We start from the raw sequence: 12,958 nt of genomic DNA, 5'->3' as shown, positions 1-12,958 counted from the left end.
GACAGGGATAGTGTAGGACAACATTTGCAACATTTCGTTTGCAGTTAGTTCACTTAGTGTTCCCTTGTTTTACCGGTTCGACTGACTTCATTTTTTTATTGTTGTTTAAAACAATTAGGTGCAAGAATGACGATTGCCAGAAGTGAAACTTGGCAAAATTTTGATAAATGGGTGATAATGTACTGAGGTTCAAGAAATATTTAAAAAATTTGACATCTTCGCGAAATACTTCAGACATGAAAAAACAATTAAGAAAACACTACCGCCACCGCAAGGAAAATTTATTTATTTAACACAATAATAAGACTGAATAATTATCCGTAGAATGTTATCTGTTGTGACATCATCGTACAACTGTACCACGATATCAGTGCAGAGTAAGACGCATCTGTCATGCAAATGTGTAATTTATTTCAGAAAACTTGTTTCGGGACGACATGATCCCATTATCATATTCTTATTATTAATATGCCACTAGGCACAGCCAAAAATGATAACTGAGCAACAAACATGCCTTGTTAAACATACAGGGTGTCCAGAAGCAGTGATCATCCTTTAGCGACAGGAACGATCAATCGAAGCAAAAAGTCAAGTAAACGTTGGCTCTAAAATGCATACCTGAAGAGTTGTGAGCACTTCTTCATCTTCGATACTGTGTAACAAATGTATCCTACAACAATCTCTTTGCTTTCCATATTTTCAGTTTCGCAGCGGAAGCAAAACACTCTGAGGAAATTCATTCCCCACAGTGGCCAAACCAATGGACATATTGACAACACAAAAAAATTCTCTATTAAACGTGGGCTCTAAAATGTATACTTTAAGAGCTATGAGCACTTGTTCAGAGGATGAAATGTGTTTGGCAGTAGCGAAGAGGAATTAAGCATTAAGCTCTATAACGCACTCCCTCAGTACATTAAAGATTTAAAGGACAATACAAATTTTAAATTGGAGCTTAGAAAATTTTTAGTTGATAAATGTTGTTACTCAATAAATGAATATCTTGAAGACCAAGAAAATGACTTTACAAAGTAACCTCCAAAATTTTCTATATTCGTTTGTTTCAGCTTTTATTATTCTTTGCCACCTATAGTACTAGTTATATATTGTTACTGAGAAACAAATTACTATAAACCACTTGCCTGGTTGCTGTAATTTATTATAGACAATTTCATTTTGTACATTCTATATTTTAACTTCTGTGTATGATAAATTCAATTTTAGACAATTTCATTTCGTAGTTTCTATATTTTTAATTTCTATGTATGACAAGTTCAATATCGTTTGTACGATGACACGGATGCTAAATAAATCAATAAAATAAATAAATAAAAGTGCTCATAGATCTTGAGGTATGCATTTTAGAATCCATGTTTACTAGAGTTTATGCTTCGAATGATCGTTCTCCTCATATCTTTGAATATTGACCATTCCTCCTGGAACACATTGTACAAGAATCTACGTTATACATATCATGGTATAACCTTTGCAATTCCCAGTGGCGCTTAATTTGTACATTTGGAAAACTAGTGCACCTTAGCCCGTACTGACAGAGTGTTATATTTTTGGCAGAATAAATAAATGACGAGATGGATGGAAGAAGAACGCAGCAGCAAAGCAAAGAAAAGATTTTTTCCGCCTCTCGTTGTCTGTACATGTGTTATGCTTCTGAAAGCTTTCAGGTGTTTTGCAGAGTTTTATTAGTTTCATTCGAGGAAACTTAATATCATCCAGCTGTCGAGCTTAGCCCCAATCAGCTTGTCAGTTCTCTCAACAGTGGACTCAACACTAACATCGTTCTTTTCTAATAACTTTTTACATGTCACTCGTTTCTTCCTCCACCACAACTGGGTATGTCTGGTAGACCATTCGCTTTCAGTAATCTTTTGTGGGGAGTAAGAGATAATGTTTACCAAACATTGTTGACACTGCACCAGAATCCCCTGAGCGATGTTTATATTTGCGTTACACTGTACTCCAACCTCTATTCCCACATTTCCGCTTCTGGGAGTGCTAACGATGATTTACCGTCATACAATTTTCTCCCGATATTAGGTGACATTGTTGAAATTATTCTAAGATTTTCGGAGCTATACACGTTTTTATGTGTCACCGTCTAATCATATTAGTTCCCTTACCAAGATTCCTAAGAGTACTAGAGTATCTGACACACATAATTTTTGTTCCATGCATCGAGTAGTCTGCAATTCAACATGGGTTGGAATTGCTCCAGGTATGTTTTTCAAATTCTTAGAAATGAAAGTGAAACCTACGGATTATGGCCACCATTGCTTAAAACTACTCGTAAATAGAAAGAATGCCCTTCTTTTTGACAGGTATGGATATAACTTACATTTTGCTTCTCCCATCGTTACATGCAAATGTTGAGAGGTCCCACGCCAGCGGGAAAAGCTGCGTTGTTGAGGTGGAAATGAAATGGAAATGAGCGTTTGGCGTCATTGGCCGGGAGGCCCCTCGCGGGGCAGGTCCGGCCGCCATATCGCAGGTCTTATTACATTCGGCGCCACATTGGGCGACCTGCACGCCGGATGGGGATGAAATGATGATGAACACAACACAACACCCAGTCCCTGAGCGGAGAAAATCTCCGACCCAGCCGGGAATCGAACCCGGGCCCAGAGGACGGCAATCCGTCACGCTGACCACTCAGCTACTGGGGCGGACGTTGTTGAGGTAAGGCAATGGTCTGTGTGTGGATTTGCCATTGCAATAGCAATGTCCTTCCAGCCTAGCCTTAACTCTGGACATTTACAAGGCCGCTTTCCTGGTCCTTGGGATACAGCTAGGCACAGCCGCCGATTACTTAACTTCATCTGTTTGGAGCACAGCGAGACGACATATACTTCGTGCGGATGCACGACCACGGTTTACAAGTGCAGTGGCTTTTAAGCGTAAAGTGCGACTTTAATGTGGTGTTGATAATGCAAATTCGAGTAATTTTGGAAAAGCGTATTCTGGCAATATCTGGTTAGTAGAAAGTATCACTGAATTTCTCCTCACGCGATACCGCTAGGCCAACAATAGCACGAACCCTAAAACATTTTCGTAACTTGATCAGAAAAGAAAAAAAAAATATGTAAATTCAAGAGCGTTGGGACTGAAAGACAGTTGTTGTTGTTGTTGTGGTCTTCAGTCCTGAGACTGGTTTGATGCAGCTCTCCATGCTACTCTATCCTGTGCAAGCTTCTTCATCTCCCAGTACCTACTGCAACCTACATCTTTCTGAATCTGCTTAGTGTATTCATCTCTTGGTCTCCCTCTACGATTTTTACCCTCCACGCTGCCCTCCAATGCTAAATTTGTGATCCCTTGATGTCTCAAAACATGTCCTACCAACCGATCCCTTCTTCTAGTCAAGTTGTGCCACAAACTTCTCTTCTCCCCAATCCTATTCAACACCTCCTCATTAGTTATGTGATCTACCCACCTTATCTTCAGCATTCTTCTGTAGCACCACATTTCGAAAGCTTCTATTCTCTTCTTGTCCAAACTAGTTATCGTCCATGTTTCACTTCCATACATGGCTACACTCCATACAAATACTTTCAGAAACGACTTCCTGACACTTAAGTCTATACTCGACGTTAACAAATTTCTCTTCTTCAGAAACGATTTCCTTGTCATTGCCAGTCTACATTTTATATCCTCTCTACTTCGACCATCATCAGTTATTTTACTCCCTAAATAGCAAAACTTCTTTACTACTTTAAGTGTCTCATTTCCTAATCTAATTCCCTCAGCATCACCCGATTTAATTTGACTACATTCCATTATCCTCGTTTTGCTTTTGTTGATGTTCATCTTATATCCTCCTTTCAAGACACTGTCCATTCCGTTCAACTGCTCTTCCAAGTCCTTTGCTGTCTCTGACTGTCTCTGACAGTACGAAGTCGTTTATCAGAAACGCACCCTCCAATAACGATGGATGGCAACTTGCTATGAATGTAGAAAAATATAAATTCATGCTGCTGAACTTAAAGTACAATCGTCATGTTCCAATACAGTATTAATGCGTTTCTTGTAGTGGCCATTTTCGCAGCAGTTGCATATAAATAGAAGTTGTTTCAAAGAAAATGCCTTTTTGCATGCTGCACATCGAAATTTTTATTTTTATTTATGCACCCAGACGCGTTTCGCCTTTTTTGCAAGGCCTCTTCCGTGGGTGTCCTGAAATATTACATGATTTGTCCTTTTTTACACATAGGTTTTGGTTTCGCATCTAGGTTATAGATTTAAAAACGGTTCCTTAACGTTTTTTATGAAATGGAAAAGTACTTACAGGTAACTTCTAATTCATTGCATCTAAGCAAACTGCTTTTTATTATCTGGCATAAAGGTGGATACATTACAGTTCCCTTTCAGTTCACTGTTTACGTTACTCATCATTGTAACTGCCATCTTTTTAATACAGAGTTTCATTTGTTTTTCTAAGTGTTACCAACATTCTCAGTTTTCTGCATTCAACTCTTTTGTGAAAGTGTGTGTGTGTGTGTGTGTGTGTGTTTATTAGAGAGGGAGAGAGATTTTTTAATAAAATAAAAATTAATATTATTTATTTTATTCTTATTACTTTTTTTATTAATGGTGTGCTGCTTGACACAGTAACGTCAATTAAATATGGTTCAAATGGCTCTGAGCACTATGGGACTCAACTGCTGTGGTCATAAGTCCCCTAGAACTTAGAACGACTTAAACCTAACTAACCTAAGGACATCACACACATCCATGCCCGAGGCAGGATTCGAACCTGCGACCGTAGTGGTCGTGCGGTTCCAGACTGTAGCGCCTTTAGCCGCTCGGCCACTCCGGCCGGCTAATTAAATATCTAGGGGTAACGTTGCAAAGCGTTGTGAAATGGAAGGAGCACATAAGGTCCATGGTAGGGGTAACGAACGGTCGACAACGGTTTTTTGAAAGAAATTTAGCAAAGTGTAGTTCATTATGAAAGACACAGCGTATAGCTAAGTATTGCGATCCGTTCTCGAACGTTCCTCCAGTGTTTGGCATCCCAACCAGGTCGGATTAAACGAAGATATTGAAGCAATTCAGAGCGGAACTGCTAGATTTGTTACCGGTAGATTCGATCAGTACTTGAATATTACTGAGATGCTTTGTGATCTCCAATGAGAATACCTGGAACGAAGACGACGTTATTTCCGCGGAACACTATTGGCAGAAAGAGAGAACGGGCATTTGCGGCTGACTGCAGAACGATTCTACTGCCGCCGACGGCCAGTTCGTGTAAGTACCACGAAGGTAAGAGAAATTAGGGTTTGTACGGAAGCGTATAGGGCGTAACGATTCTACTGCCGCCGACGGCCAGTTCGTGTAAGTACCACGAAGGTAAGAGAAATTAGGGTTTGTACGGAAGCGTATAGGGCGTATAGACAGTCGTTTTTCTATCACTTCATATGCGAGTGGAACAGTAAAGGGAACGACTATTTGTGGTAGGATACGGTGGCTTGCGTGGTATACAGGGTGTCCCATTTATCTTGACCACCCTAAATAACTGTTTGTCCAGATGCAAATTACAAAATGTTTCAACTAAATGTTCTCTAGCCGTCAGGGGGCATCAATCAGCATGATTTCCTTCCTTGTAGCTTTGTTTTTTTGCAAAGATATGAACAGCAGTTCTACTTTTTTAAATGACACCCTGTATTTTTTATTCGGTAATTCATTTCCTCTCCTAATGACCTATTCAAAAATGTATGACAGTGTACCATTCACTGAAACACAACGCTATTAATTACATAACACAACATTGACGTTGACGCTCTCAACGCTTTGTTGAGGTACTCGGGGTAATGGAACACATCCACGTGCTGAAGTTAACAGAGGGCAAATGTAAACATAAGCAGAATGCACATCCGTGATTCTGTCAACCATCGTCAGTTGAAGAGTTGTGTGAGTAGAACGTGCACCAACGAAGAGAAGGTAGAAATGCTACTCATCTATGGGGGATGTAACTTATCAGCGCAGTAATTGCAATACTGTTTTCTTATGTACTGGTACATTTAGTACAGTAGTTTAGTCCTTTTAAATAGTATTGTCTAGAGTAGGCATACAGTAAAGGCTGTCCTTTCTATGAAATGCATCGACATATCGTTTCTTTCATTGTTGTTGTTGTTGTTGTTGTTGTTGAAGGTAGGCGAAGTGCTACGCAGGCAACGGAACTGTACAGAGAGCGATATCCTGACAAGAACCCACCTTCCCGACGGATGTTTTCTCGTCTTGTTGCCACGTTTCAGGAAACGGGAAGTTTCAGCCCTCGACAACGCAATTGTCGTAGCACACGCACAGACGAAGCTGCTGAAGTTACTGTTCTCGTTTCCGTTGCTATGAATCCACATGTGAGCACACGACAACTAGAACACAAGATTGGCATTCCTAAAACCAGTGTAGGTCGTATTCTTACACGTCACCGGTTCCAACCTTACAATGTACACCTACATCAAGAACTGCATGGGAATGATTTCCAGAATCGTATACAGTTCTGTCAGTGGGCACAGCAGGAAATACTCGCCAACCTGAACTTCATCTCCAATGTTCCATTTACCGATGAACGTTCCTTCTCAAACAAAGGAGAGGTAAATACAAGGAACATGCGTTATTGATACAGCGACAACCCACGATGGCTTATACAGCTGGAACATCAGTGTCAATGGAGAGTTAACGTCTGGTGTGGGATGCTTGGTACTCCAACTATTGGCCCTTATTTCATTTATGGTAGTCTAAACGGCACAGCGTATGCCAACTTCCTCAGAAGAATTTTTCCTGCTATTCTGGATGAAGTGCCACTAAGAACCAGAATGTTTATGTGGTATCAAAACGATGGATGTCCAGCATATAATGCCTTGCGTGCACGTCGTGTTCTGAACTGAAGGTATACTGCCAGATGGATTGGTCGAGGAGGAACAATTACTTGGCCTGCTAGGTCTTCTGATGTAAATCCTCTGGACTTTTTTCTTTGGGGATGCATTAAAGACGCCGTCTATCGCGATATTCCAACAACTCCAGAGGACATGCAGGAACGTATCTTGCTTCCTTGTAATTCTCTTCAGCAGGCAACACTGGAAAGCAGTAAATAATTCTTTCATTCAACGAGTGCACCAGTGTAGCGGTGTCCAGGGTCACCACTTTGAGCACCTTTGAATGTTCTACTCCTAGTCAATTGTACAGGAGAGTCAAAGTCAATTTTTTTATGTTTCTACTTGGTTTTCATTTATTTTCTGACAACACCAGAAAGTGGACGAGTTTGTGAATCCGGGCTGAAAGTCAGTGTTGTGTTATGTAGTTAATAACATTGTGTTTCAGTGAATGTCACACTGTGATACATTTTTGAATAGGTCTTTAGGAGAGGAAATGAATTACCGAATAAAGAATACAGGGTACCATTTGCAAAAAAGTCATACTGCTGTTCACATCTTTGTAAAAAACAAAGCTACAACGAAGACAATCATAATAAATGATGTCTCCCTTACGGCTAAAGAAAATTTGCTTCAAATATTTTATAATTTGCATCTGGACAAACTGTTATTTAGCGTGGTCAAGATAAATGGGACACCCTATATCGTTATGTCAATAGTCTGTCCTACCCAGTAGTAAATCATTACATATACAGGGTGGTCAGAATAGTCTGAACAGCTTGTAAAGGCGATATGTGAGTCTCATAGAGTGTCGCTGTTCAAGCCACATGAACAGACATCGAATGATACAGCCACCTATACTGAAAGTGTTCTCATTTATCCATTAAAAGCCGAAAGCAATTTATCGCGCTAACTGGTATATTAATTATGGGAATAATCAAAGTAGGTCACTGAGCAAAACAGTAACCGACAAATATACAGACAGAAACACCACCTGCGTAGCGTATATCAGTAATCAGCTGTCAAAGACTGGAAGCTGTCAAATAAAGTAGTAGTGTAGATATGGAATAGTTATTCCCTGGACTTCTTGTGAACAGCTGCAGACAACACACAATGTCTCTCTTGAAATAATGGAAGAGGATGTGAAGGTATCACCCGTTATAAGGTGAGTTATAGACTACAGATATAGTTGTGGAAGGAGTAAGGCCGATTTCTTACCCCATTCTTGTCCAGTCGGAGCTTGTGGTTCCACTTTAATGTCGACGTCAACGGGAAGTTGTTCCCCAACTTTCTTTAATTTTCCTGGTTAACACTGAACTGCTTGATGCAGGGCTGACTGGGATGCAAGGACCTGCGATTTTAAAAATAAATCTGTAATTGTAAAAAAAGCTTCCAAAATAGACATTTTGTTGTCCAGATCGCAGTTGATACATATCCTGATTGCTAGTTTCAGCAAAGTTATATTGGCATCTTCAGATCATCGCATACGTGAATTATAAGGCCCCTACAGGTTGCATTGGAGTGACTTTTCTGTGAGATTACCTCCTTCATTCCAATGGCCAGACGGTAATGTGCCGCATTGAGGCCCTTTATAATTCACGTATCTGATGATCTGAAAAGACACGTAGGGGCTTTCTAATTATCAGAAGATCTTAAGGTAGCTGAAACTAGTACTTAGGATATATATCAACTGTGATCTAGGCAATAACACTTTCATTTTGGGAGCTTTTTACAATGATATAGATATCACTCTCCTTATGACCATGTCAGGTAATTACAAGATAAATAATTGTGAAAATAAGTCTGCAAATGTTTTCGATGTCGGAAACGCTGATGCTATTTGATTTACGAAGAAAATCAATTAGTGTCTTCCTAGACTCGGCTGATGGGGGTGACATTACCTTATCTTTATCATTGCACGGAATGGCGCGTATGATCCCTTCATCAATTACGGTGGGGGTATTAATGCACTAAATTTGTACTTGTTCCGCATATTCGTGCTGCAGCTGCTATTGATACGGTAAAGTTATGTTCATCGAAAGTAATCACGTGATAGTTAGAATCATGTGGAGTGTTCGGGTACATGCTGTAATACCATGAAACTATTTCTAAATGTGCCAAAACACTTATCAAGTTTCCGTATCATGGTACTGTTTTCATATGTGCTAATATACTCTGTACGGTCAGGCAATGGTACCTGATGTCAACACAATGAGTAGTAAGAAATTAAGTTTCTTTCCCTTTTTAAACAATAATTGGGGTGATGAGTTTCATATAGCTTAAAAGTCTTGAATGTGCTGTGTGCTCTACATTCTTAGATAGCAGTGTAATATAAATACGATCGTATGTGTGCTGCATGTCTGCCAATGAAAGTATCAGATAATATCGGTGACAGTATCAGATTACGAAATTAATGGTGAACTTCTTGAGCGTGTCACAGTATTCCGGGTGGCCGAAATATGTTTCATGCAACTTAAGGTCGGCAACCCAACTCACTTCACCCACACCTGAAGTGGAAGCTAGGTTGCCTTCCAGTTTTGCCCACGCAGTAAAAGTATGAATGGGTAATACTAATAAACGACGTGAAACAGGATATCACGTAAAATAAATATTAAAGAAGGGAAGTGGAGGACTTAGAGTTGCTGAAAGGGCTCTGGAAGAATGCAATGCATCTCTAATGGAAATCACATACAGGAAGTTCGTCTGACAAATTCTACTGTTCCAGTGTTAGGACTCCTTGTCGTGCAGGCACGACAGATATCGACGAATTTACAGAAGCTCTTCAGGAACCTTAACAGGTCTGTAGAAACGATCTCCGCGTCCAAACAGTGAAGAGTCAAGAGGTATCGACCGGCCGCCGTGTCATCCTCTGTCTGGTGGTGTCATACGGATCCGGTATGGAGGGACATGTGGTCAGCACACCGCTCTTCCGGCCGTTTAACAGACTTCCCAGACAGTGGAAGCTCTACTACGTGGTCAAGAAGCTCCTCAATTGACATCACGAGGCTGAGCACACCCTTTACTTGTCCTCCCACCAAGAAAAATTCTTTGGCAATACCGGGAATCGCAACAGTTTCCCCCGCATGGCAGCCATCTACTCTAACCACTCGGCTGCAGAGACGGAAGTCAGGTCTATAATTCCATACGAAAATGTAACAGAAATGCTCGGAAAACTTAAATGGGAATCATTGGAAGAGAGACGACGTAGTCCTCGGGAAAGCCTGTTGGATAAACTTAGGGATCCTGTACTGCAAGAAGACGGTGTGACCATAATGTCGCCACTACAGTGTAATTTCCATGACCATGAGCATCAGTGATTTTTTTTAGCGCTTGGACCTCTGGTACTTTCCCAACACAGCTACGACAATTTACAACTGTTATACCAATGGTTCCTGTATCTACGTTCTTCCTCTGTTCAGCCTGCCCCCTTTGTGACTGAAGCCCTTCTTGTGTTTTCCCGAGACCCTCTGACCTAAAAAACCGCCCAGTACACGCCTCACAGCCCCTGCTACCCGTGTAGCCGCCTCCAGCGTATAGTGGACACCTGACCTATTCAGCGGAGCCCGAAACCCAACCACCCTTTGGCGCAAGTCGAGGAATCTGCAGCCTACACGGTCGCAGAACCGTCTGAGCCTCTGATTCAGACCCTCCACTCGGCTCTGTACCAGAGGTCCGCAATCGGTCCTGTCGACTATGCTGCAAATGGTCAGCTCTACTTTCATCTTGCAGGCAAGACTCGGGCAGCCTTTAGCACTTCTGTTAGCCGCTCGAAACCAGAGAGAATCTCTCCTGATCCAAAGTGACACACATCATTGGTACCGACGTGAGCCACCACCTGCAATTGGCTGCACCCTGTGCTCTTCATGGCATCCGGGAGGACCCTTTCCACATCTGGAATGACTCCACGCGGTATGCACACGGAGTGCACATTGGATTTCTTACATTTCTTGGCAGCCGTCCCTAAGGGATCCCATAACGCGCCTAACGTTGGAGCTCCCAACTACCAATAATCTTTCTCTGCCTCGTGATGACTGGGTGTTGTGTGATGTCTTTAGGTTAGTTAGGTTTAAGTAGTTCTAAGTTCTGGGGGACTGATGACCATAGATGTTAAGTCCCATAGTGCTCAGAGCCATTTGAACCATTTTGAACCAATAATCGCACCCTCTGCGATTGCCCGGATCTTGCAGTCTGAGTGGTTTCCTCTGAAACAGGACAGGCGACAGCATCCGGCTCAGCGACAGTGTCAGCCACAGACAGCACGCTGTATCATGTGGCAGTTCCATGAAAGGGTTTGGGTTTGTCGAATGATTGGAGTCTGTTGCCTGCCATTATGAGTAGTGCCAAGAGTGAAGTACGGAGGAGGTGGTGTTACGGCATGGCTGTATTTTTCTTAGTTAGAGTGTGATAATCTTATTAAGCACAAGAAAATAGTAAATGCGGGAGGATATGAACGCATTTCGTAGTACTGTGTACTGCGTACAGCGGAGGAGCAGTTCGGAGACGATGATTGTTTGCATCACCATGACAGTGCATTCTGTCATGAGGCAGCAACTGTAAGGCAATCGTTCGTGGACAGCAACATTCCTGAAATAGACTGACCTGCCCAGATAAATAAATAAATTAAAAAACACTCCCTTCTTTGGATTCGGCTGCCATTCGTCCGTAGACATGTAGAAGCCACTATTGGTTAAAAACAGTCTTGGTTGCAATTTTAGTTTTTTTATTTTTCAACGACGCGTTTCGCCTTATTTAGGTATCTTCAGGTGCATCTGAGACTGTTTTTAACCAATACTGTTAAGCACTGGTTTGCTGTTATGCCACATATGGACTGGAAGAATTTCTATGTAGACACCACGTTTGTAGTGTCCCCAGCGGAGTCAAGGCGTCATAATGGGGAGGGTGGGCATTCCCCTCATTAATAACCACTAATAAATGTCCGAGTGCTTTTGATGAGATAGCTGGAGAGAAATTAAAACGTTACCGACAGGGTGTCCCGTATTCGAATCTCGCGCTACACAACTTGCTGTATGGACGGACCTCTGACAGCCAAGATGCAAATAAAACACAAAATAGGAACGAGTATCGTACCTTGCAGTACTCCTCGTGGACGCTGGGCAGCCGTACTCGGACCTCTGCCGGCCCACTCCACGGCGACGTCCAGAAGGCGTCCTCGCCGCCGCACAGTATGGGCGGGAACCCGTGGAACAGAAACTTGCGATCGTAGCGGCCGCTGTCGGCGAAGCTTCGCCACACCCAGGCGCCGGTCGGCTGCGCGGTGACGACCGCTGCGGCCATGGCGAGCAGCGTGCGGACTGCCAGTGCGGTGGCCGCCATATTGCTCGACTGCCGATCGCTCACCGTCCGAGTGGCGAGTGGACGCCCCGCTTATGTACTCCGGCCGGAGTGTCGGAGCCGTCGTAATTGGGAGCGGCGTGTCGCCGTAGGTGGGCGACGGCGCGGGCAACGAGGTGCCGCCCACGCCCACGCCGCGGCCCGCGGGTCGCGACCCCTGGAGGTCAGCGCGGCGGCCGCTAACTGCCGCTTCCGGCGGCGCCACGGCGCGACGTAGCCCAGCGTGAGCCGGCAGCGCCGGACACAGCTTCCCGGTTCACCGGGTCACCGCTGCTCGGCGCTGTACTGCATACAAGGCGGGAGCCCAGGCACGGTGGCGGAGATTCTCGGCTATGAAGTTCTACCTGAGAATCGCGAGTTATATGGGGACGTTGTTCTCCATTTATTTCGAACGACTCATTCCACAGGACCAAATTAAGAAGCAAATGGCTCTGAGCACTATGGGACTAAACTTCTGAGGTCATGAGTCCCCTAGAACTTAGAACTACTTAAACCTAACTAACCTAAGGACATCACACACATCCATGCCCGAGGCAGGATTCGAAGCTGCGACCGTAGCGATCGTACAGCTCCAGACTGCAGCGTCTGGAACCGCTCGGCCAATCCAGCAGGCTAAGAAGCAAATCTCCAGCGTCATGGAGCGCATCAAGAAATTAAAATGTAGACCAAACCATTGCAGACGACAACCTGACAATATGCACTGAGGTGATAAAAATCAT

At 43.0% G+C, this 12,958-nt stretch overlaps 1 protein-coding gene across 1 annotated transcript in view; it reads right to left on the bottom strand.

Moving 5' to 3' along the window:
- LOC126419218 (uncharacterized) overlaps positions 1–12,268 on the bottom strand; it is a 51,545-nt gene extending 39,277 nt beyond the window's left edge. Inside the window, exon 1 of the mRNA XM_050086352.1 lies at positions 11,976–12,268. Coding sequence (XP_049942309.1) covers positions 11,976–12,221 — 246 coding nt within the window. The 5' untranslated portion in view covers positions 12,222–12,268. The remainder of the gene's footprint in view (positions 1–11,975) is intronic.
- Positions 12,269–12,958: the final 690 nt, after the last annotated feature.

Source organism: Schistocerca serialis, chromosome 9, assembly GCF_023864345.2.
Source record: "Schistocerca serialis cubense isolate TAMUIC-IGC-003099 chromosome 9, iqSchSeri2.2, whole genome shotgun sequence".
Taxonomy (NCBI): Eukaryota; Metazoa; Arthropoda; class Insecta; order Orthoptera; family Acrididae; genus Schistocerca; species Schistocerca serialis.
The sequence above is the reverse complement of the archived record's forward strand: the minus strand, read 5'-3'. Positions and strand labels throughout refer to the sequence as shown.